Source organism: Sminthopsis crassicaudata, chromosome 1 (assembly GCF_048593235.1).
Source record: "Sminthopsis crassicaudata isolate SCR6 chromosome 1, ASM4859323v1, whole genome shotgun sequence".
Lineage (NCBI taxonomy): Eukaryota > Metazoa > Chordata > Mammalia > Dasyuromorphia > Dasyuridae > Sminthopsis > Sminthopsis crassicaudata.
Window position 1 is genome coordinate 190,894,837 of NC_133617.1, and position 26,290 is coordinate 190,921,126.

The 26,290-nt window shown below is 36.4% G+C and overlaps 1 protein-coding gene across 11 annotated transcripts in view; it reads left to right on the top strand.

Annotated features, from left to right (window-relative positions):
* SLC66A2 (solute carrier family 66 member 2) overlaps positions 1-26,290 on the top strand; it is a 146,863-nt gene that overhangs the window by 78,982 nt on the left and 41,591 nt on the right. For 7 of the 11 annotated variants that reach the window (XR_012483182.1, XR_012483192.1, XR_012483183.1 and 4 more), the window contains 2 exons: positions 202-418; positions 9,340-9,607. Coding sequence is in view for 4 of the 11 variants with exons in the window: in XM_074273387.1 (XP_074129488.1) it covers positions 202-418 (217 nt within the window). In the remaining 7 variants the exon portion in view is untranslated. The remainder of the gene's footprint in view (positions 1-201; positions 419-9,339; positions 9,608-26,290) is intronic. The other 4 variants (XM_074273387.1, XM_074273414.1, XM_074273397.1 and 1 more) reach the window with 1 other exon arrangement.

Consider the following 26,290-nt stretch of genomic DNA (forward strand, 5'->3'; position numbering starts at 1 on the left):
ATTTAATAGCATATGAGAGAGTAGCTCTATGATTTCTCCATGAAAATCTTTTTTTTTTTCTATCAACTGAATAGAAAAGATTACGTGTATGTGTGTGTATCTGTAATATAATGAAAATGCTGTTGCCAATAAACTTTACTATAAAGCAAATAACAATTTTCTTCAAAAATTTTACATTTTTTTCTCTCCTTCTGTTGTTAGATTTTGATTTGCACTATTTCTGGCATTGGAGCAAATTCACTGATTATGTGCAGTGTGTACTGACTTTCACGGGAGTGACTGGATACATCACTTACCTCTCTCTTGATTCTGCTCTGTTTGTGGAAACGCTGGGGTTTCTTGCTGTATTCACGGAGGCCATGCTGGGTGTTCCACAGCTCTATCGAAATTACCAGAATAGATCCACTGAAGGAATGAGGTAGGAGAAAAGGGTGTTTGGGGTTGTTGCTGACAATTATTGTTTATATTCTCATTAGGAGACACCCTTTGTTTAATGTCTGCAGAAAATTCCTGGGAAGTTGTATACAGGGCACATTTTCTAAACCAAATTGAAGTTTACTATTCCTGGTACTTTTAATTTCAAAGATATTTTATCTTTTCTTTGTATTGGCAGAGCCAAGTCTTAGAGCTAGGAAAGGTAGATTGTGTTGCAATATTCAGGGAATATGTAGTTACAACAAACAACTTTTCTGCCAGAAAATCTCTCTCTATGATTTATCATTATTTTTTGATTGATCAGAGATCATGATGAATATAAAGCCTTTATAGGGAATTAACATAAAATCAAGATGAAGAATCAATCTCCAATAGGTAAGTAGTCAAAGGATATGAACAAACAGTTCTCAAAATAGAATTGCAAAATACTACAACTATATAACAATTGTTTCAATTGCTAATGATAAGAAAAATACTAAACCAAATAATTCTGAGGTTTTACCTCACCCATAGCAAATTGGCAAAAAACACTTGATATTTAATGGAAAATAGGCAGATAAAGTTATTGCTGGTAGAGCAAGGCCAATTCACAGTTCCACAAGGGGAATGTAATTTGGGTTTGTGCTTAAAAAATGTTTTTACTCTCACACAAAGATCCTGCTGCTGGGCATAGTACTCCAAGAAGGTCAGAGATAGAAAGAAAGATCCCAAATACAGTAAGATATTCATAGCAGCACTTCTTGTGGGAAAAAAGAATTCAAACCAAAGTTGTTGTTTAGTTATTTTGGTCATGCCAACTCTTTGAGACTAGCTTATTTTACACATTTATCTTGTAACAAACAGGATTAAGTGACTTGCCTAGTATTAAGTCTCTGAGGCTAGGTTTGAACTTCCTGGTCCCTGAGATGACACTATCCACTGTGCCACCAAGCTGCCCCTCAAACTAAAGTAGATACTCATTGAATGAGAAGTAATTAAATGAATTGTAAATGTGAATGTAAAGAGTCATATTGTACTTTTTAATAAAGTGATGATGAACATGAAGAAAGTAGAGGTAAATGGGAAAACTTAAATGAATTAATAGTGAATGGTATATTAGAAAGGACACTGACTGTGAAATTAAAGGATTTCAGCTCAAATACTGTTGTGATTATTACACAAATGGAATAAGAGGGGGGAAAAGTGAAACTGAATGTTCTGTAATTATGTCATGACCAAATTTGACTCTGGAGAAAAGATTAGAAAATGTGACTTTTTCCTTTTTCTGTAAACTACAGTGGTAAGACTTTGCAGGATGTGGTTGATGTTTTGTTTTGTTTTACTGAATTGTTTTCCAACCCCTCACCTGGGCTAGAGGAATCAGAAATATAATAGAAATCAAAATGATATAAAAACAAAAGACATCAATATTTTAAGAAAATATTTAAGCTTCCAATCGCGACAGAAATAATTTTGAAACCTCTCTTCAGATACACATGCCTTATACAAACTGTATAGATTAGTTAAACTACCCTTTGAAGATTGAATACTTTCTCTCTTTGTATTTCCACTTGGCCTTTTGATTTGTGAACAAACTTTGAAGTGTACTTTCACTAAAGAATCTCTTCTCTAAAAAATCATCTCTCCTCCCTCCACCTCCCACCAAAAAAGAAAGAAAGAAAAATAATCTATGTTGAGCTTTTTTGCAGAATAAGAATCCTTTTCAAGTATAAATCAGCATGCAGTGTTCCAGTTGAAAGAAATCTTAGTTTAGAATCATATCATCTAATCTAATGTCTCTGTGTATGTATTCTTTTAGTGGCATATCATTATTTTTAGCAATCTTGCCTTTTTGCTTAAATGCTTTCAGTGATAGAGAATTCACTACCGACAACCTAACACTATCTTTAGGAATAACCATAATCATCCTTTGCCTCACTATTTGCCTGACCCTTTTCAGAATTCTCCTCCTTCCCAGCCCTACTGCAATATTGCCTACTAGAGAGACTTCTGATCTGTAGTGTGCCTTTTCATTGGTGACCCCTTTCTCAGAAGGATTCTAGCTATGGTTCACTTAATGCAGATAGTTTCTCTGGAATGCAGATATTTCTTCCTGTTCCCCCTCCTCACTTGCTACATTGCCACCTTTAGAAAATTACTCCCTCCTGTGCCCTTCCACCTTATTTCATAGTTTCCATTTAAGTGTTATCTTTACCATTAAAACGTAAGCTTTTTGAGGGCAAGAACTATGAGCCCATGTGGTACCTTAGAATAGAGCAAAGCTTCTTAAACTGTTGTCATGACCTTAGATGGGGTCATGTAACTAAACATGGGGGGGTCATGAGAAATTTCGTTACCAAAAAATAAAAAATATAATGATTTCAAGGTGTTTCTGGCTACCCTTGTCTGTGTTACATATGATATGGCTTCACAGCAGCCTTGATTTTGACTACATATATGCATTTTGCATTGTACATGTACAAACATTGCCAGAAACATCTTGGATCAAATTTGAGAAAGGGTCACTTAAAAGTTTCTTGATCTAAAAAGAGGTTACAAGAGTAAGAAGTTTTAAGAAGCTCTGGAATAGAACACTATATTTGGAGTTAGTACCTAGTTTCATTCTGAGGCTAACTAAAAACCATAGTAACTTCATGGGCCTGTTTTCACATCTGCAAATAAGAACCAGATGGCCTCTGAACTGAAATGAATCAAGCCAAGTCTAGAGTCTTATGAAACTAAGCCAGAAAAAGCCCATTTAATTTTTAGACAAATTAAGTTGTTTAACAAAATTTAGTCTTGAATTGCACTAAAATCTGTGTCCTCATAACTTTTACCCATTAGCAATATTGTTATTTGTCCTTTGTTCTTGAAGAGGATCAATGATATCACAAGGGTGATATCTTGACTTTTGAGTGAATTGGATTTAAGTGAGGAGGCAGAGCTGTGTAAAGTTTTTAGCCAGTCTTTTTCCTCCAGAATCTACCTTCTTCTGTTATATAGAAGAAAGCTGTGTGGGTTGTGACCCCATATTGAGTCAAGTAACTGAATATGCAGGTCACAAAAAATGATTTATTATTGGTAAATGTTTGACATATATCTGTATGCTCATGTAAAAATTTCTAGGGTGAAAAGGGGTTGTAAGTGGAAAAAGTTTTTAAAAGTCATGGTATAAAACAAGTCTATTTTCAAGTATTTGAAGATATTTGTCCATCTACAGTTAGATAGACTCTTTTCTAGCTTTACCTCACATGAGCCCTGTCTATTCTTTTTTTTTTTTTTTTTATATATATATATATATATATTTTATAATATTATCCCTTGTATTCATTTTTCCAATTTACCCCCCCTCCCTCTATTCCCTCCCCCCGACGACAGGCAATACCATACATTTTACATGTGTTACAATATAGTCTAGGTACAATACATGTGTGCGAATATCATTTTCTTGTTGCACAATAAACATTAGAATCCGAAGGTACATGCAACCTGGGCAGACAGATATTAGTGCTAACAATTTTCATTCCCCTCCCAGTGTTTCTTCTCTGGGTGCAGCTACCTCTGTCCATCATTGATCAACTGGAAGTGAGTTGGATCTTCTTTATGTTGAAGATTTCCACTTCCATCAGAATACATCCTCATACAGTATTGTTGTTGAAGTGTACAGTGATCTTCTGGTTCTGCTCATTTCACTCAGCATCAGTTGATTTAAGTCTCTCCAGGCCTCTCTGTATTCCTCCTGCTGGTCATTTCTTACCGAGCAATAATATTCCATAACCTTCATATACCACAATTTACCCAACCATTCTCCAACTGATGGACATCCATTCATCCTCCAGTTTCTAGCTACAACAAAAAGAGCTGCCACAAACATTTTGGCACATATATGTCTCTTTCCGCTCTTTAGTATTTCTTTGGGATATAATCCCAGTAGTAGCGCTGCTGGGTCAAAGGGTATGCACAGTTTGATAACTTTTTGGGCATAATTCCAGATTGCTCTCCAGAATGGCTGGATTCTTTCACAACTCCACCAGCAATGTATTAGTGTCCCAGTTTCCCCACATCCCCTCCAACATTTGTCATTATTTGTTCCTGTCATCTTAGCCAATCTGACAGTTGTGTAGTGGTATCTCAGAGTGGTCTTAATTTGCATTTCTCTGATCAGTAGTGATTTGGAACACTCTTTCATGTGAGTGGATATAGTTTCAATTTCTTCCTCTGAGAATTGTCTGTTCATATCCTTTGACCATTTATCAATTGGAGAATGGTTCGGTTTCTTATAAATTAGGGTCAGTTCTCTATATATTTTGGAAATGAGACCTTTGTCAGAACCTTTGTTTTTAAAAATATTTTCCCAATTTGTTACTTCCCTTCTAATCTTGTTTGCATTAGTATTATTTGTACAGAAACTTTTTAGTTTGATGTAATCAAAATCTTCTATTTTGTGATCAATAATGATCTCTAGTTCTCCTCTGGTCATAAATTCCTTCCTCCTCCACAAGTCTGAGAGGTAGATTATCCTCTGTTCCTCTAATCTATTTATTATCTCATTCTTTATGCCTAAATCATGGACCCATTTTGATCTTATCTTGGTATATGGTGTTAAGTGTGGATCTATATCTAATTTCTGCCATACTAATTTCCAGTTTTCCCAACAGTTTTTTCCGAATAATGAATTTTTATCCCTAATGTTGGAATCTTTGGGTTTGTCAAAGATTAGATTGCTATAGATGTACCCTTTTTTGTCCTTTGTATCTAATCTGTTCCACTGATCTACTGGTCTATTTCGTAGCCAATACCAAATGGTTTTGGTGACTGCTGCTATATAATATAGCTTTAGATCAGGTACACTTAGACCACCTTCCTCTGAGTTTTTTTTCATTAGTTCCCTTGCAATTCTTGACCTTTTATTCTTCCATATGAATTTTGTTGTTATTTTTTCTAGGTCATTAAAATAGTTTCTTGGGAGTCTGATTGGTATAGCACTAAATAAATAGATTAGTTTGCGGAGTATTGTCAACTTTATTATATTCGCTCGGCCTATCCAAGAGCACTGAATGTCTTTCCAATTATTTAAATCTGATTTTATTTTTGTGGCAAGTGTTTTGTAATTTTTCTCATATAATTCCTGACTTTTCTTTGGTAGATGGATTCCCAAATATTTTATACTCTCAACATTTGTTTGGAATGGAATTTCTCTTTGTATCTCTTGCTGTTGCATTTTGTTAGTGATATATAAAAATGCCGAGGATTTATGTGGATTTATTTTGTATCCTGCCACTTTGCTGAAATTTTGAATTATTTCTAGTAGCTTTTTAGCAGAGTCTTTGGGGTTCTCTAAGTATACCATCATGTCATCGAGCCCTGTCTATTCTATAAATTATGATTCTTAGATATTAAAAAAAACCTAAGGCACGTATGTACTATTATTACTACACTATCAATAGGTTAATAATATGGCTAAAATATGAAGTCACATGAAAAAAATGATTCTTGGAGAAATTCCTTTTTAAGCATTTTACAGTTGGCTATGTATTAATAGTGAATAAGAAAGCCTGGGTTCTAGTTAATAGCTTGTGACCTTGAGTGACAGCCTGATTAAGTCTTACTCCAAATCGGGATTTTGTGTTGCTTAGTCCCATAGAGTTGTCGCAATTATCATATTAGATGGATTATATATGTTAAAGCATATTGTAAACTCTAAAGGTATTTTATAGATGTGAGCATAACTTTTATGTTACAAAAAAGTGACCAACATTTCTATGGAAGGAAGTCTGTGTCTAGCTATTAAATACTGTATCCAATATAATTTATGATAAAGCCTAGTTAGGGCTTATTGAGAGTACCTTTGTTGCCAAATACCACCTTGTGGGGGTGTTTCCAAGAAGTCATTTTGTTGTTACCATTTATCATAAAATTGTTCAGGATAATCAACTAAGAGACAAAATATTTAGTGGGAACTTGTCAGCATTTAAATCCCCTCCTGCTCCCAGCACTTGAGTTTTAAGTCATTTTTAAAATCTTCTTTACTTAGATGATTTCCCATTGTTTTGGCCAGAATTTTTCATTGGTTTTATATATAAGAGTATATCTTGGTATTATCTATTTAGCTTTTAAAGTCTCCCACAACTTGGCTCCAGTCTATCCAGCCTAATTGGTAATATTATTCCCTCCAAGTAAGCTGACTTTCTGATTTCTCCTTACCCTGTCTTTTTGTGTTGGCCCTTATGCCTGGGGAAACACCCTTCCTCCCCATTTTTTCTGTATACAGGTCCTCTCTTTTTTCAAAATACACATTGTTTTATTAATTACGTTGGGAGAGAAAAATCAGCCAAAAAAAAACATGGGAGAGACCAAAAAAAAAAAAAAAAAAAAAAAAAAAAACCAGGAAAAAAGAAATGAACATAGCATATGTTTTACATTTACATTCAGTTTCCCTAGTTCTTTTTCTGGATGCAGATGGCATTTTCTGTCTGAAGTCTGTTGGGATTGCTTTGGTTCACTGAACCACTGAGAAGAACCAAGCCTTTCATAGTTGATTATCACACATCCTTGCTGTTATTGTGAGCAATGTATTCCTAGTTTTGTTTATTTTGCTCAGCATCAATTTGTGTAAATCTTTCCAGGCCTTTCTAAAATCACCTTGTTCATCATTTTTTATAGAACAATAATATTCAATTACCTTCATATATCACAACTTGTTCAGCCATTTCCCAATTGATGGGCATCCACTCATTTTCTGATTCTTTACTGCCACAAAAAGAGCTACTACAAATATTTTTATACATGTGGGTCCTTTTCTCTCCTTGGGCTAGAGATGCAATAATGGCACTGTCAGGCCAAAATGTATGCAGAGTTTGGGTTTAGTTCTGAATTGATCTCCAGAATGGTTGGATCATTTCACAACTCCACCAACAATGTATTAGTGTCCCAGTTTTCTCACATCCTCTCCAACATTTATCAATATTTTTCTTGTCATCTTGTTATCAGCCAATCTGAGAGGTATGAAGTGATACCTCAGAATTGTTTTAATTTACATGTTTCTAATCAGTAGTGATTAGAAACTAGAGATAGCTTTAATTTCATTATCTGAAAATTGTTCATATCCTTTGACCATTTATCAGTTGGGGAATGACTTGTATTCTTATAAATTTGACACAATTCTTTATATATTTTAGAAATGAGACCTTTATCGGAAACACTGGCTGTAAAGATTTTTCCCCCCAGCTTTGTACTTCCCTTTTAATCTTGTTTCTGTTGGTATTGTTTGTGTAAAAACTTTTAATGTAATCAAAGTTGTCCATTTTATCATGTTCTTTAGTTCTTCTCATACTTTTGCAGATCTTACCAAATTGAAATGTCTTGAATATGTGCCTGGGAATCATAGAGTATACTATGTTGGTCTGCAGAGGGACCAGCATGACTGAGTTAGAGGAGTTTATTCCCAGCTTGGTCACAGGGATGATAAGTTTTAGGTCTTATCAACTATAACATAAAATGATTATGATTAGTATTTGTGGAAGAACCCACGATGAAGAAATTCTAGCTATCACAAAAGGATTGAAATAGTTTTTTGATCACTTAGTTTCTGTCTTGTTTGGCTATTCTCTTTTCCTCTCTCTAGTGCATCAGAAGTTTTAAAAAATAATGTAGTGAACAGGTCCTTCTTGTGTGTTATTTCCTTTGGCTCTCTGTCCTTCCTCCCCTTATAGTAGAATTTCCTAAAGATTCTTTCCTTAATCATCTCTTGTTAAACTCTTTCTCCACGCAATTTTATCCATTCCTAAGGCTTCAATGATGAGTTCAATGAAAAGACTTCTGAATTTATAGTTGCAATTCTGATTTTATCCTTGAGCTTCATATGTGTATGTGTATGTATGTATATGAAAATATTCAACCTATCCTTACTCTTAGCTTCTCTGTTTCTGTTAGTTTACTTGTACTCAAAAGTTTGATTAATTTTCCTCACAGTTGCCAAGCTTCATCAGTTCTACATCCGCAGTATCTTTCTGTTGTCTTTTTCACTAACAGGACAGACTCTTGTCATCTCTCATTTGGACTCTTGCTGTAGTTTTTTAATTGGTTTTCTTGTTTTTCATTTTTCTCCCTTTCTTCTCCCAATCTTCATATTACTATTATATTCATCTTCAACTTAAAGAAAAAATTGCTACTAACTGGATTGTTTAATATTTCATAAGCTCTTGCTATATTCAAGTTATGGTAAGCCTTGGGGAAGGCTGTTTCCCAACGTTCCTAAAAACCAAGGAATCTCTGCCTTCTAGAAGCTTATTCTATCTAGGGATATAGCATATATAGAGATATATAAATGTCAGATTCCTTGAGGCAGAAGTGAATACTAACTACCAAAGGAAATAAAGACATGATTATGCCATTCTTTTGTTCAAAACCTTCTTAGTTGGTGCAGTGGATAGAACACCAGCTCTATATTACTGAAAAATACAAATATCAGAGAGTATCTCTATTTTTTATTTAAAAGAAGGAAAAAAAAGAAAAGGAAAACAAAACAGAACATTGTCATGTCCAACCGAACATCAGGGAGGATTCAAAATAAATAACAATAAAGTTTCAATTCAAGAAAACATGTATCATTATATGTTAGGTTCTTAATAAGTGCTAATGAGATAATGAGATATTAGGTTCTTATTAAGTGCTAAGTCGGTACTTGACAATTCTCTAGTTTCAGTTTTTACTGGGAGTTTTTACTTGTGGATTCCTGGGGAAGAGCTTGCATGCTTAGGAGGAGCAAGTTCATTGGTTGGAAGTAATTTTTCCCACAAGCCCTTGCATCATCCCACACCCATTCTCTGGGAGGATAAAAGAGGGCAGCTCTAGAGGAAAAGGGAGTTTTTGTCTGGACGAGACTTAAGGCTGCTCTCTGAAATAAGGGAAGTCGGCTCTCTACAGGAAGAAGAATCTGTCCGAGAGATTTGAGTTGACACAGCAGATCTCCTCTCAGAGAGCCATTGGCAGCTTCTGGAGACAACAGCACGTTACAATTGGCGTCCACAACGTGGGGCAAGGACTTTTGCTTATCCTGACAAGGACTTATTCTGAGCCTTTCAGAGGAGCTGGACCAAACCATCGCAATTTGACTCCTGAACAGGGACAGACACGATCCTGATTCCAGTGGAAAAGCCTCCAATCCAGATCTCAGTCTCTCTGACCCAGAACCGTGAGTAACAAGGAAACTTTGTTAAAGATTAAGTGAGCATTCTAATAGACAAATAAGGAACTTAACTTGTTAAGGGCTAAACCAGCAATCTCTTATAGCTGAAATGGGGCAAACGCCTTCTGTTCAAGGAAAATGTTTAGAGAGCATCATCAAGGTTATGAAAAGCCAAGGATTGATTATAATTTTGGAGGAGATTACTGAACTTTTAAAAACTGTGCAGGTCATATGTCCTTGTTTTTCTGTGGAAGAAGAATTGGATCTAGATGAATGGGAATTAGTAGGAGAGCAATTAGATGAACCCTACAATTCCAGACCAGACTCAATTTCCAAAGATACACTTCATACCTACAATTTAATCCAAATGGCTTTAAAAATTGTTATTCTAAAGAAAGAAAAGGAGAAAAATGGAGAGGCGTCAACTAAACTAGGTGAAAAGGATGAACCAGATAACAATGAAGTTAAGTACAATTCTGAGCAACAGGAGCATCTCCCATCTCCTCCCTCAATTAACCCTTCAGGGGGTGGAGCAAGAAGGAGGAGGGGAAGAGACAGAAACACAAACAGAATCTCCTGTGAGGCAGCCTAAGCCTATGACAAGATTAGAAAAAGCATTGGTTAAAGCTAAGAGAGAAGGACAGGACATAAGTGATTTTATACATGCATATCCTGTGATTGAAGAGATTGATTCAGTCAAAAAAGGAGAAGATATGCACCTTTAGATTTGAATAAAATTAAAGATTTGAAAAAAGGTTGTACCCTTTATGGGGCTACATCAGCTTATGTCAAAATGTTACTAAATGGTTTGTCTTATGAAGTCCTAACCCCAAATGATTGGAAATCCATAGCAAGGACATGCCTAGAACCTGGAGAAAATTTATTATGGCTTGCGGATTTTCATGAATTATGTAAAATCCAAGTCAGATGGAATTTGGAAATAGGAGTTAACACAAAATTCACTTTTGAGCACTTAGTTGGTGAAGGTCGGTATGGAAACAATTCAGAACAGATTAATTATACCATGACAATATATGAGCAAATTGCCAAGGCTGCAATAAAAGCTTCCGGGACAGAAAGATCGCAGAGAGGCTTTCACTAAAATAGAGCAAGGTCCCAATGAACTTTTTGCAGATTTTGTGGGATGTTTGCAAACTGCTGTCAAAAGAACTATTGAAGAAAATGCAGCTACAGAAATAATGACCAGACATCTGGCTAAGGAAAATGCTAATGAGATTTGCAAAAGAATTATATGGAGATTAGACAAAGATGCTCCTTTAGAGGAGATCATAAGTGTTCATCCATACACTGATGTGGGAAACTGGAGAACGTGTAGCTAATATCCCAGTCACTAACACAGGGAGACAACGTGTGATTTGTCAACCAGGAGAAGTAGTAGCATCAGGCTTATTGTTACGTACCCCTAATAAGCAACCTGGTGATAGTCGCCTAGATTTTGACTCCAATGAACAAAATCCAGGAATATATTGGACAGCAGCTGTGACAGCTGACCGACCTATGCTTACTATTTATATAAATGGAATACCATTTGAAGGATTGGTAGACACGGATGCAGATCGTACAGTTATTAGAGATGCCAATTGGCCTAGTCACTGGCCAAAGATTAAGGCAGACACCTACATGTCTGGGGTAGGAGGATCAATAGCAGCAGAAGTTAGTGCTAGGCCTTTGAGATGGATATTTGAAGGAGAAACAGGAGTTTTTACTCCTTTTGCGGTTGAAAAAATCCCCATCAATCTGTGGGGAAGAGACATTTTACAGCAGATAGGATTACAAATAAGCACTTCAGCTTTTTAGGCAGGGCTGCTGTTGAAGGCCTACCTGCGCTCTCACAGGTTCCTATTCAGTGGAAGACTGATTCACCAGTGTGGGTAGAACAGTGGCCCTTAAGAAGTGATAAAATTCAGGCCTTATTAGACATAGTGCAAGAACAACTTCACCAAGGACACTGGCGGCCTTCTCTAAGTCCTTGGAATTCCCCAGTATTTGTGGTGAAAAAGAAATCTGGAAAATGGAGGATGTTAACTGATCTAAGAAGAGTAAATGAACAGATGGAAACTATGGGAACTCTTCAGCCTGGACTTCCATCTCCTATTCAGTTGCCTAGAGAATGGCCTCTGTGGGTTATAGACATTAAGGGTTGTTTCTATTCTATCCCTCTAGATAAGGAGGATATGAAAAGATTTGCTTTTTCAGTGCCTAGTGTTAATTTGGCTGAGCCTTATACAAGATATGAATGGACAGTTTTGCCACAGGGAATGAAAAACAGCCCTACTATGTGCCAAATGTAAGTTGCTGCTGTTGTTGCTCCAATAAGAAAAGCCTTTCCAAAAGTAATATTGTTACATTATATGGATGATATTTTGGGATGTGCACCTGAGGAACAAATGTTACAAGCATGTCTACAAAAGACCATGGAAACACTAAAGTACTACAAACTGCATATAGCTACAGAAAAGATTCAAAGACATGCTCCTTTTCAATATTTAGGATATGAAGTATATCCTAAGACACTCACAGTACAAAAGCTTTCTTTAAGAACAGAGAAGTTGAACACCTTAAGTGATTTCCAAAAATTAATAGGAGATATCCAATGGATGTGTCCAGTATTAGGCTTAACTACCAATCAACTACAACCTCTATATGACATTTTAAGGGGAGACAGTGCTTTAAATTCACCACGCCAACTTACAAAAGAAGCACAAGAGGCTTTGAGAGAAGTTGAACTGGCTTTATCCAATGTGGTTGAAAGAGTCCTCAAAAACCCATGGAAATATCAGTTTTTGCTACACAAGAGGCACCCACAGCAGTCCTTCATCAAGGAGACAGTGTGATTGAGTGGGTGAAGTGAGTGAACCTCCCAGCACAACCAGAACAAAGCCTTACTCCTTACCCAGTGCTTGTGGCTAGAATTTTATAAAGGCTATTAAGAGAGTAATACAATTATCTGGAATAAGTCCTGAAAAAATATACACATTCTATACTAATGCACAAATTAATGTATGCTGTGAGACCATCCCAGAATGACAAATTTTATTGGCCACAGCTCCAAATTTTGCACATGGGTCTCCATTAAAGATAACCTGGCTACTACATAATTGGTGATGGATCTTTGAAGAAAAGGTTTCTAAGGCTCCTCTGAAAGAACCTAACAAGAAGCAACCTTTTTTTTTTTTTTTTTTTTTTTTTTTTTTTACTTCAGTGTCCTCCTGAAATTGAACCCCTTTCCCTCCCATTCCTATAATTTCTACAATTGAGTTCTTTGCCAGTTAATTTTTTTTTTAAATGAAAAATATTAGTGTAAACACTTCTAATGCTAGGGTGTATGTGTGGAGGGGGGGGGGACAGTACCTCTAGCTTCACTTTAACTCTCCTCTCTGATCCAAAATCCCAAACCAAGATTCCAACTACCTGCAAGTGCCCATAGCCAGCCAGGTGCCTGTCCATCTACTTCACTCACAGGATGTGCTGGTTCCTTCTTGCCCAGGGCTGCAAATCTGCAGCACAGGTGAGCTAAGCAGCCCAGGTTTCCTCAGTTTTCCCTGACAAAGAACCTGACTCGTCAAATTGTCCAAGAGATGCCCTTGCTATTTCTGAGGAGCTAGCCTGGAGGTGTTTATGCTTCACACAGTTAATCCCTCTTCTGAGGACTTTCTTAGATTTTTTTGGATTGTGAGGGGAAGATCTCTGTTCTGCCCCAAATCTTGATTTTTCATGGTTCTGTATTGGCCCTGAAGCTCAAATTTTTTTATATTCTTGGGGGAAATCTGGAGAGATAAAATTTATTGACCTACTCTTCCGTCTTTCCAGAATCTTCCTTATTCACACTTTCTTACCAATTAAAATATAAATTTTCTATCTTGGCATTGAAGGTTGTTTGTAGTCTCTTTTTTCATGTCTACTTTTCAGGCTTCTGGTACTATTATCTTTTTAGAGTATTACAGAGAATAGAGACAGGAAGAACTAGATCTTGCCTCAGACACTTAGTAGCTGTGTGACTCTGGGCAAATGATTTAACGTCTTCATCTGTAAAATGGGGATAATAATAAAACCTCCCTACTAGGGTTGTTGTTAGGATCCAGTGATATAATAATTAAATGTTATAATATATAAATAAATAATATAAAATATAATATATAATATAAATATAATATAAAATATAAATAAATATATAAGCATATAGTAGGTGCCATATAAATATTAGTTGTTATAATTTGTTATAGATAAACCAGATTATATTCAGTTTTTAGATACATTTCAAGTTTTTTGCCTTTCTGCATTTGTTCACACAACTCCTTAAGCCTGAAATGCCTTTTCCCCCATACCTTTTGAAATCATGTCTTTCCTTTAAAACTTAGTTTGAATGACACTTTCTCCATGCTTTCCTCATTTTTCCTGACCTTTAAATTGAAAATATTTTAGTAACTTTTTATATACCTCTCATATTACTTAGCATTTTTATTTTGTATTAGTTTCTAAGGTACACATCACCTGTTATTTCTAATGCAGGTTAGGCAGTGGGTAGGGAGGGAGGTAGGAAAAGGAAAATAAGAGATTAATTTACTTCTGTGGGACATTTAATTCTATTAAGTTTTAATTTAAATTCTTTTTCAAGAGATACATGCTTTGCCTTTGAGAGCAACTGTCATAATTTAAAGGGAGGGCCTCATGAGTCTCCTAGGTTTATATATAGTGGATTTCTAACTTACTCTGTTCATCTCCTTTCTTGTGGAAAAGGTAAAACAAAGATGAAGATACTGAAAGAATGCAAATGGCATTAAGAAACAAAATTAATTGTGTTCACCATTACTTAAGCAGATTATGAAGCTAATTTAAATCTGATTGATGCTTTTAGCTCAGCTGATAAGGTATGGTAAAGTCCTTTCATATCATTTTTTTTTTCCTGTTGGCAAGGCTTTGCCTAGGAGGTTCTTAGGTATCAGTTAAGAAATGTGGATGAGACTGAGTTACATGAGATACATAAATTAAGCTCCCCATTTCCCTTTGCTGAATTCTCCAAAGACAGTTTACTTGTTTTGAAAATGAAAACCAATTGCATAAATAACTATTTGGACATGTATACATATATTGTATTTAACTTATACTTTAATATATTTAACATGTATTCATCAACCTGCCGTCTGGGGGAAGGGATGGGAGGGAAGGAGGGGAAAAGTTGAAACAAAAGGTTTTGCAATTAAAATTACCTATGCATAAATTTTTTGTAAAAATTAAATCAATTAATTAATTTAAAAATATATAAAAAATAATAATTAAAAAAAAAGAAAAAAGAAAACCAATTCCATGCATTGGTGGGAGTCACCATAGCTCTCTCCTTGTGCCTTTTCCATTTAAGTGGCAAAGGAGACATCAAGCTTCAGGAGAAGCATTGTATTTCCAAAGAATAGAAAGATGCTCATTAGCAAGCATTGTCTGTTTGATATTTATTTCACTTTAGATTTGGCAGTAGAGTGAATCATAAAATGTTAAAACTGGGAGATCATCAGACCCAATATCTTCATTTTATAGAAGAAAGAACTGTGACTCTGAGCATTTGCTGCACATGCCTTTAGTTCTAATTTCTAATGACAAGGTAGATGCTTTTTTCAAATTTTCACAAAATGCAACTTTGGCAAACAGTAGGAATAGCTCCTTTAAATCAAAATAAGATATTTTCATAAGAAGGTAGGAGAGACAGAGATATGGTATACAGAGGAGGTTTGAAGAGGGTAAAGAATTTGGGTGAGCAGGGAAGAAGCAACCCATACTAACTGGAAACCTCTTACTAATTACTCTTTTTCTTAAGCTTCAAAAATGATGTATAGTATTAATTGTTTTTTTTTTTTTTAAGTAAATAGTATGAAATGGGAATTTTATATTGAATTCTCTTGTGTTGTGTACAAAAAATATTCTCTTTATTTTGGTCTTTAATTTTAACATTTTTGGTATTTAATTTCAAAATGAATTTAAAAATTTAAACAATACTAATTTTTTAAAAGATTTCCAATTATTCTTGTTAAGAAGTTGATAAACTGGGCAGCTAGGTGGCTCAATGGATAGAATACCAGCCCTAAAGTCAGGAGAACCTGAGTTCAAATGTGGGGTCAGACACTTAACATTCCCTGGGCAAGTCACTTAACCCCTATTGCCTCAGAGAAAAAAAAAGAAGATGACGACGATAAGTTAATTTGTTTCTGCACTGTTGAAGAGATGTAAATTCATTCAGGGGCCTCTAAATTTCAGCACTCTAAAACAAAACCTTGGTTGCCCCACCTTACTTATACTCTGGTGACAGAGTCTGAACTAGATCTCTATGTTGCTTTTATTCATTCACAATGAAACACTAAGATATACATTTTCGAGTCATGGTGATAGTAGGTAGTAATTTGTGCTTCTGTTGCATATTCCGATTATTTGATGGTCCAGGTAACCCTTGTCCTTGATTGAGAAAACTTGCAGACTAGGGGAGTTGCTGACACTTAGCTTATATTCACCAGTCCTTTGCTTAAAGTTTGTTAATTTATACATCAGTCACCAAGTTACGAATTGCCTTCTTATCTGATTTAGAACTTGAAATGTGCATATGGAACAAATCTCCTTCATTTATTTCTCACCACATGTTAAATCTGTATATTTATTCATCTATTCAGAATACAGCATCTTTCCAGATCATGTACTTCCCAGCAGTTCTTAGAGAACAAAGACTACTTGTGTCCAAAGGTAGGGGTAGAGAAGTATCAATTCAGACACTGGTAATTATGTTTTTGTGAGTTGTCATAAGTCATTGGGGCTATTTGTATTGAGAGAACCTCAAAATAGAATGAAGAAGTTTGATAGCTTTGTAAGTTTCATTACCATTACCATCCCTTTGTTATAGAGATTTTAAAAGTGCTTTTTTGTTAGTTCATTTGCTTCTCATAGAATCTTTATGAAGAAAGCAGGGACATATAAGGAAACTGAAGTAAGTTTGCTCAAGTTCACATTGTTGCTAATTCTAAAGTTATGCATGAGTTTGTGTGGCTAAACTTTTACCAAAGGCGGTATGACACTACTATTTGAGCATCTTGTTCTTCCAGGGAAAAAGTCCTCTCATAGACCAGTGTCTAAACTTAGATAAAGTATAGAAGTGAGTGGACAATGTTTTACCCACAGGTGGGAGTTGTGAGGTAAGATGTGAAGGGAATATGTGACACCTAATGGTTCTTACAATATCAACTGTTTAGACAGAATCATAAAATCTTTTTAGAAGGGATTCCAGAAATCATTTCAGTGCCTTATATGATGAGTCTTCTCTCTAACATCTCTGGAAAATATATTTTAGTTGTTAAAGAGTTTATTATAACTTTTTATATACAAAACATATTCATGGGTAATTTTTCAGCATTGACCCTTGCAAAAACTTCTGTTTCATCTTTTCCCCTCCTTCCCTCCACTCCCTCCCCTAGATGGCAGGTAGCCCCATACATGTTAAATATGTTAAAGTTTATGTTAAATATAATATATGTATACATATTTATACAGTTATCTTATTCCACAAAAAAAAGATTGGATTTAGAAAGAAGGTAAAAATAACCTGGGAAGAAAAAACAAAAATGCAAGCAAACAATAACAGAAAGAATAGAAATGCCCCTCTTATTCTAGTTCTATCTCTTGGAACTTCAACTTTGGAGAAAACTTGGAAGATGCCTTTGGCAAGGATTGGGATTATGATTGGGTCCAAGGAAAGACATTTCTGAAGTGAACAAATTACTGAAGATCAAGTAATGAATAGTAGAATTGGCACTGGAGTGTGAGGTCTTTTAACTCCTAAACAAAATTGAGCTTCATGAGAAACCACTTATTTCCATTTTTGTAATGACAATTCCAGAGTTGTAAACTTTAAATTTTTAAATGATTGTTTAGTAATACTTTGGTTTTCCCAGAAACTTGAGTGATATGTAGCTAGGTGATGGCTAAACATAAATCTTTAGATAAAATGCCCAGTCTGGTCTCAGCTCTACTTTTTATGATCTTTGTATATGTTATATAATTCTTTTAAGTGAATATCTCTATTAATGAGAAAATTGGTATCATCAGTAGAATAAAATCTTTGCAAATAGAATTCAAGAGTTGTTGTTACTAAGTACTGAGATACAGAGTATGAGTGCTTTAGAATCAATGTGTATCACCTAATTTTGTGAGCAAATTATATTCCTTCTATAGCAAACTATATATATGCCCTTCTGTACTTCTCAATGTTATGTCCTTTGAAAATTTTCTTTCTTAGTATTTACCTCTTATGTGTTATGTAGCTCTCTGGGGAATTTATGAGTAAAAGTTTTAATTGTCTTCCTCTTACTTATGAGTAAAGGTATTATTGTCTGTACAAATAAAATGTTGGTTGTATTGCTCTAAATGCAAAGATACCTAAGGTAGAAAAAATATTGAGTCTGTTGTGAGTCCATGTCTTAAAAGTGGAGGAACCAAGAATATTAAGAAAGGAAAAGAAAAGATTTATGGGGGAAAATAACTACATTCAAATATTGGAAAGGCTATCAAGTGGTCATGTTCTTGTAAGCATCAGAGGAGATGAACAGCACAGCAAAGTTGCACAGTGACAACTTTGGACTTGATTTTAGGAGAAAACCTTCTCAACAATTAGAATTATCCAAAAAATGAAATGGACTGCCCTTAGAAATAGTGGCTTCTCTCTCTTTCTAGGTTTTCAACACAGGCTGGAAAATCCTTTGTCAGGATATTATATTGGATTTTCTTTCGTAGTATAGTTTCAATTAGTAGCCACTGAGGTCTCTTCCAACCCCCACAAAATTCAGTAATATGTTGACCATTTTGCTAGGAAATGACTTTCATTTGTCATCTTTTCCGTGCTGAATGTCTTCTTTTATCAGAAACCTTGTAGAGGAAAAGACTAAATTGTAAATAGTCTGATTCCTTTGGCAATAAAAACACCTGTTTACTAACAAATTACTCTTGAAATATGTTTTATTTCTTTAAAAATGTTTTGACTGTATATCTCTAACTCAGGAGTGAGGAATAAAGTTCTTTTTCCTCCTCTTGATATGCAGGATCCAACATGAGATATTCATGATAATTTAACTTGTTACAGGTTATTTTATGTAGAATAGTAAAGTTCACCAGTTTTTAATTAATAAAAACCTGCAGTGCAAACACATTTAGCAAATGCAATAAATATTGTAAATAGTGAGCAATTGAGTGTGGTGTGGAGGATATGACCATGAACTTAGAGGACTCAGAGAGAAATCTGAATTGACTCAAGTTTTCCTGGCCTGTAAATTAAACATACATTTACTTATGACAAAAGATTGAGGATATAATTTTTGCCTTTCCTAGATTTCTGTGTGTGTCAATGCAAGTCAGAGGAACTTCCAAGAAGGCAGTGGCAGACAGATTATGAAAAACCTTTTTGCACCAGCTCTAATAGACTGAACTTTTTATTTAGGGACAAAGAGGCAGTGCTTGCTTGATACTAAATGTTCAAGTCTTTTCCCTTTGGAAATGGCCTCGTCTTCTTTTCTTAGTCTGTAAAATATTGGCAAATAATACTTGTGGGATATATATCTTGGAGCTAATTGTTGTGAAAATCAAATGAACTTGATAAATCTTAAAGTGTCATGTAAATGTTATCTATTAAAAACAAAAACAATACTAATTCATTTTTATATTATTATTTTATGTTATGGTTGGTTAAAATGGAAGGGAGGAAAGGAAAAAAGGAAAGGATAGACTTGTTGAAGGGAGAGAGAACTAAGAAGAAAGGAACTGGTGGTAGTCTGCAGAAGGGAGGGGGAAGAATAAAGTAGACCATTTATGTCTCCCTTGAGGCATCTGGATATTGTCACTATCTATCACTTCTTCTTGAAAGGCTAATTAGTTTAATAACAATTGTTCGCAGCTTTTCAGTGCTTTAAAAAAAAAAAATCAGTAATAAATAAGTCATCCAGAACCATTACTTTTAATGACTTGGCCGCAGCAACTCTAGGGAGAAATATTTTTTCTGGATTGCAAAAGGAGTGACCAGAACAATATTATTGTCTGGACTGAATGAAATAAAGCAGTACTTTACTGATTCCCCATGGCTACTCTGACTTAATTATATCAGGGATTTTAATAATCTTAGGTCTAGATACGTAAGAATTTTTTGTTTTCATTTGGTGGGGTACCATCCTCTGAAGCTCACCAAAAATTGGGACCATGATCATACTGACTGGATTCTAATTAACTTCAGGGAGAAGTATAAGAATTGTAGAAGCCAAACTAGGACAGAAGAGATTTAATTGACTATAGTTGTAACTGTTTATAATAATTGGTGTTCTTTTAAGGCACTAGAATATGGGTTGTGGCTCTGGAGGAGTGACCCTTTGACCTTGTAATTTCTGTTCAGTTAGCACATTCTTGTGGGATGCTAAAGACTAAATGAAAAGTCTGTCTTATTGAGTGTATGATAGGCTATGACCTTTTCCCTCAGAGGTTTGGTTTACTACAAATGTCATCATTAAAAGAAGATATACCTAATCTTGTGCCTTGTATGGTAGAGTATAGGCAACCATAAAATATCTGTTAAATGAATGAATTAGAAATGTTTAAACTTTATACTAAGAAACTTTTCACTCAGTCATATTAGCTACCTATAAGTTTTTTTTTTTTCTCCTGGACCTTCTCCAGCAAGCCCTGTGCATATGAAATTACTCCTAATTTAACATAGCATGTTTTCCTTTATTTTGAAGGGTTTGCAACTTTATTTACAAAATAAGTTTTAATATTCTCTGGTTCAAAAAATTATAGCAGTGGTGAGATTTGAATTTAGTTATAGCTCATCCTTCTGAGTCTGATTATCTTGCAGGATGTGAGACAATAACCTACAGTCCGATCTTTCAGATGGACAATCCCAAATTCTGTTTGCTTGGAACAATGGAAAGCATTCATTTTAAACTCTGACAGACCATGAGATTATAGAGGTTTAAATGAGATCCTCCTTATTGCTTTGACATTTCTTCACTTTCCTTGAAGTTGTCCTGGACATTAGCAGTTAATAGTTTGTGGCCTTGAAGGTACTGTGGCATCATCTATCTAATGCTAGTGGGAATGTTGGCTTTCACATGGCATGAAGCATTTACTTTCTATAATATTTCCCGTTTAAAAGAAACCATCTTTTAGCTGAAGTGGAGGTGGAAAAGCAAATAATGGGAATCGGAATGATGTCACATGACGTTCTTTAGAGGTCTGCTAAAGTCTGGGGGTACTTTAGCACATAAATAGAAATGTTTAAATGCTTTCTCTGTCTTTGAAAAGGAAAAGAAGGGAAGAGGATTCTAAATGTCAGCATATGAAACAGTTTCCAGTCTGAATGAGTGACAATGGAAATTATTAGAAAGATTAGGCTAGGGAGGAAGTTAAGTAAAGAAATGAACCTAAATGAAATTAACAGCTGGTCTCAATTATGCTAAGACCTTTTTTTTAAAATTTTATTTTTTATTATAGCTTTTTATACACAAAACATATGCATGGGTTCCTTATTCAACATTGACCCTTGCAAAAACTTCTGTTCCAACTTTTTCCTTCCTTCCCTTCACCCCCTCTCCTAGATGGCAAGTAATCCATACATGTTAAATATGTTAAAGTATATGTTAAATACAATATATGTATATATATTTATACAGTTTTCTTGCTGCATAGGAAAGATCGGATTTAGAAAGAAGGTAAAAACAACCTGGGAAGGAGAAAAAAAATGCAAGCAAACAATAACAGAAAGAGTGTAAATGCTATGTTGTGGTCCATACTCATTTCTCAGTGTTCTTTCTCTAGGTGTAGCTGGTTCTATTCATTATAATTGGAACTGATTTGGATCCTCTTATTAATGAGGGAAAGGAAAGATGCATGTGGGAAAAGGGGCGTCGATCTCCTCTTTAACTGCTTCGAGCTGACAAGGGTCGTAGAGATTTGGGGTTTCATGCCAGGAGGTGAGGTGTGAGATGTGGGGATGGCAGCAGGGCATCGAGGAGGTGTTCTAGTCAGTTGTCCCCAGTCAGTGTTCTCCAGGCTGAAAGGCCAGCTGAGAATCCAAAGTGTGAAGCCTAGAGAAAACAGATCTCGGGAACAGATTAAAAGTGGGGTGTCATCCAGGATGGAGATGGTAACATTCAGGAGAATGGGGCCTTTAGCAAGAAATGCATCAGGTCCCTTCTGTGGGCTGCTTGTCTGATAGCCCATCTAATTATCAAAGAGAAATAGGAGAAAATGCTGAGAAAAGATTATTTGTAGCCTAGGTCTTTTACCCTTAATTTCCAGGAAAGCTAATTTCTTCTGGGATTTGGATGAAAGGGTGTGGACTCAGAAGTCAGGGGAGGCAAGAGGCCTTGATATCTAGTAGATTTAATGAACCACTGCTCTTTTGTAAGGCAGGGTCTAGGGATGGGTATATCCCCAAGTTGTCAAGGCTGCAGATCAAAATAAGAATGCAGTTTAAGCTCTTGGAAATGTTGGAAAAACTGTGCTGTTCTTGAAGAGAGTTAGTTATTCAATAAGCAAAGATCCTGAATCTTTTTCCTTCCTAGTTTCCCCACTCTTTATGGGGGAGGGGTGAAAAGCATCAGCATAGTCTACTCAGGTTCAGGCTGTCCTAAGATAAAAGGTAAACAGGGCCAGACCCCAAATTCCTACCAGGGAGCAGGACGCTGGGGGGCTAGTTCAACCCTTGTGGTGTTTGCTGTGTTGGTGAGAAGGCAGCTCCTCCTGCTCGAATTCAGGGCAGAGACTGGGGTCTTCTAAGGCTTAAGTCTAGAAGAGATTTGCATTAAAAGAATACCTCTGCTTCTCTCTGAGTGTCTGGAGGCAGGAGTTGCCCTGAGAAGAGAATTGAGAGTCTCAGGTTAATGAGATAAAGGGAAATCAACAGGTGTTAGAAATCAGTTTTGGTCTTACAGCTCTCTATTAGTTGTCCAGTAGCAGACAGATAAGCAGGCTAAATATTTATTTGGCCAAGCATTTAGCATACAATGATTACTTATAATCAGGCTAGAAACAGCAAGGTATGACATAATTGAATTGCATTAGCAATTTCTGTTGACTATTGCTCTGATCTTAAAACCAGTTATGTGAGGAAAAAAAATGCAAGAACATAAATTCTAAACAAATATTTATCATAACCTTATGTTGATAACAATAAGGAATTTGTCCCATTGAGTTCATATCCAAGTAGATGTTTCATACAAATCAGTTTGTTTTTTAAAATACCCAATGCAAATACAATCATATACAGAATGTCTAATTCCACATAAGAGAATTCAAGAAGTTAGCAGTTAAACTTTTAGAAATAAATTCTACCGAAGTATGCATAGCATTCACAGAAACCCAGGCTAAAGTTTGAATATTGCTCTTTCCCAACCTTTTGGCTTCAAAGGAGTTAGCTTTGCTGGGTGTAGAAGCCCTGTCAAGGTAGGTAGAGATAAGGTTAAATAATCTGTTCAGTGGAGTTTATTGAGAGGCAATAACCGGACCCCAATTCTATAGTCTTCATTCCCTTTAGGCCTCCCTAAAAGAGAGAGAGATACGATAAAAACTTTTATTTCCGCTAGAGCTGTGCCATGATGTCTCAATGAGCAACGCTTGGCTTGAGTATAGAGCTCTAGACAGTGTCAATCAAGTCCCGGGAAATTGAGCTGTCCCACCTCAATGATAGAGGGTGGGAGGTTTGTGTTACCTCATGAATAGGAAGACTGAAATAGAGGCAAGAGCAATATTGGAGTAGGTCTCTAGAGAGATGACATAGTCAGTGGAGATAGCATCTTGATAAGAGATTCCCATAACTTGGGATGGGAGAGACATTCTGCTTTTCTGAAACATAAGATCTTTCAAGTATTCTGATAAAGAGGCAGGGGAGGTTTTGCAGAACTCAGAGGCAGGGAAACTGAGGCAGGATTGAGTCAAGATAATTAGGGAAACTGAGGCAGGAGAATAAAAACAAATAAACCAGACTAAAACTAAAAAATGCAAGGACTTGTCCAAGGACCAGTTTCTCCCCAATAACCCCAGAATTATTAGCATAGAACAGCACTCTTTATTCAGAGAGACACACGCCTCCCTGTTTGAATCTCTGCAGTTGGGGGGCATCTCAGCCAGAGATGGACAGTCTTTAGGTCTGTGCTCATTTGTGTTTTTAACCCAGCCTCTGCTGTGTAGCAATGCTCAAGACAGTCCTGTTTCCCTAAAAAGGCACCCCAAGTCAGGGGTTCTGAGAGAGAGAAAAAAAATGGAGTTTGAGAGCTTCATTCTCTCTCTCTCTCTAGGGAGAACAGATTTCTGAGTAAATTATGCAATTAGACCAGGCCGCCCCAAACCATTAGAGTTCTGATGTCGAAATACTGAAATAATAATTAAGGAATTGGGGTAACAGGGATGGAGAAACAGATCAGAGAGGCTGCCAGTCCTTGGACAGATGTCTGATTTTTGGTTGTTTCTAAAGAATAATCCCAAAGACTGAATAAGGGATTTCAAAGTTAAAACATAACTCGGCAAATCATAGTCTAATACATTTTAAGCAAAGAGTAAAATAGTTTCCAATTCAGTCGAACTTAATGAAATAAGACATCAGTTATTTCCAATTTCCTGACCAGCTGAAATCTCAGTTTCCTTCTTCCCCTGTTTACAGAAATTATCAGATTATACATAACAGACTATTAAATTTCCTGAAACAGTAATAGTCAAAGTTTTATGCAGCAATAGTTAAAGGTTTTTCTCATACAGAGCAATAGTCAAACAGTAGCCCCAGTTTTAAGGAGTCTTAAAAAAATAGATGGATTAATTTGAAAGCAGATTTATCTCACTCAGAATCTTCTCTGGGGAAGGTGGGTGTGGCAAAATCCCACATGGCCCCTCCCTACTCTGTTAGAAGAGGCAGGGGGAGGGGAAGGCAGCCAGCATTTACCTCTGGCTACAGGTACTTAATGCAGAGAATAGTGGCTGAGTTGAAGACAAAAGACCCTACCCCCACCCATCTTTTAGTGTGTAGGGTGTGGGGGCGTTTGGAGCATTTAGAAAGGTCAGACCCTAATTGGAGATATTCTACTCCAGAAAAGAAAGTGGGGGGTTGGGCGAGTAGGGAGAGATTGGAACTCTACATAGAATTCAGGTGTTAATTTAGCCATTCTCTAAAAGGCAGCTTGAGGGAGAGTCTATTCCCATTCTATATCCCTGGACTTCCTGGACTGAAGCCAGAGAAATTGAGGCAAGAGAGAGACAGCTTAAGGAAACTGAGGCAGTAAAAAAAGAACTGTCACACACCAGAACACAGAAAGATTCTAGCGAGGCGCCAAATTAAAAGTAGTTAAGAAGTGTTTAAATAGTTTAAATTTCTTTTTAATTCACCCCTGCCTGCCTGTAGTTAGGATGGGGGAATAAAAGAGAAATCAAAAGAAACTATTTTCACGCTCTTAACAATTAATTTGCCTGAATTCGTAATTTGTTCCCCAGCCAAAATTACAAGGATCTCCTTTCTGAAATGACAGCATCTCCAAAGCTGCACTTCAGAAAAGCAGCTCTTAATTATTGGCATATGGGGCATAGGATGCCAATCGAGAGAAATGGGAGAGTGTGCTTAGGAGCTTCTGAGACAGAGAAAAGCTTGAGCAGTTTAAATTCTCTGTCTAGGCTTTAGAGAGCAGGTAAGTATGCACTGCGGCTTAGAAAACCCTATATCCAGCCTAGATGATGCATGTTCTAATGCAGGATTGACTAAGTCAGGAAACTGAGTCCCCTTTTTAAAATGTATGGGACAAGCTAGTTCTCTGAGAGGCCTTGGCTCCTTTAAGAGCCAGGTAAAAGCTATGGGAGGGACATTTCTAAAGATCTTGAAAAAAGCCCCCAAATCTCCCCACTGTACCCCAACAAGGGGACAGGATGGGAGCATTTAAATGGCAGGTTAAGCCACATGGGAGAGGTTGGAAAAGAGAGAGGATGGGGGAAGGGAGAGATGTTATCTTACTCAGTGCTTCTCCAGTGGCAAAGGTGAAGGCTCATGAAGTTGGGTAGAGACACATCTCCAAGTTCGCCCCGATCCATTGACTGTCTCCTCGTGGCTACAGCCTGACCGCTACGGTGGAGTTCGAGAGGGGCTCAAACACAGATATCTGCCCCAGAAGAGATCAAGGAGACTGCTGGCCTGGGACCAGAAAGGGATGGCCATGTGGTGGGGGGAGGGGTGAAGAGACACTCCCTGGAGTCTGGGAGTTGCAGCCTGAGTGCAGGCTTTTCTGGTGAGATAAAGGGATTAGAAATGCTTTGGAAAAGCTGCCTCTAGAGACAGAGTGAGATAAAAGGAGAGCTTTTTTCCTGAAAAGCAAGTAGTCTCCATGGGAGACTGCCCGCATCCCAAACCTGGTCTGGGTGCCCTGTGTTTTAGAGATAGAGTGAGACGAGAGTAGGAACACAGCTATTCTTCCCGGAAGCTGCTTGAAAGTGCTAAGGATGAAGGTTGGTTCTGAGAGACCTGAAAAGGTTAAGGTTAGTTTTCAGGGCAACAATTTTTGGGGTCCCTGTACAGGCGACCAACTAATGAGGGAAAGAAAAGGGGGAATCCCATTTCTCGGCACGTAGATAATAAGATAATCCCATGAGGCACAGTGTCCCCTATAAATGAATTTACAAGCCCGAAAA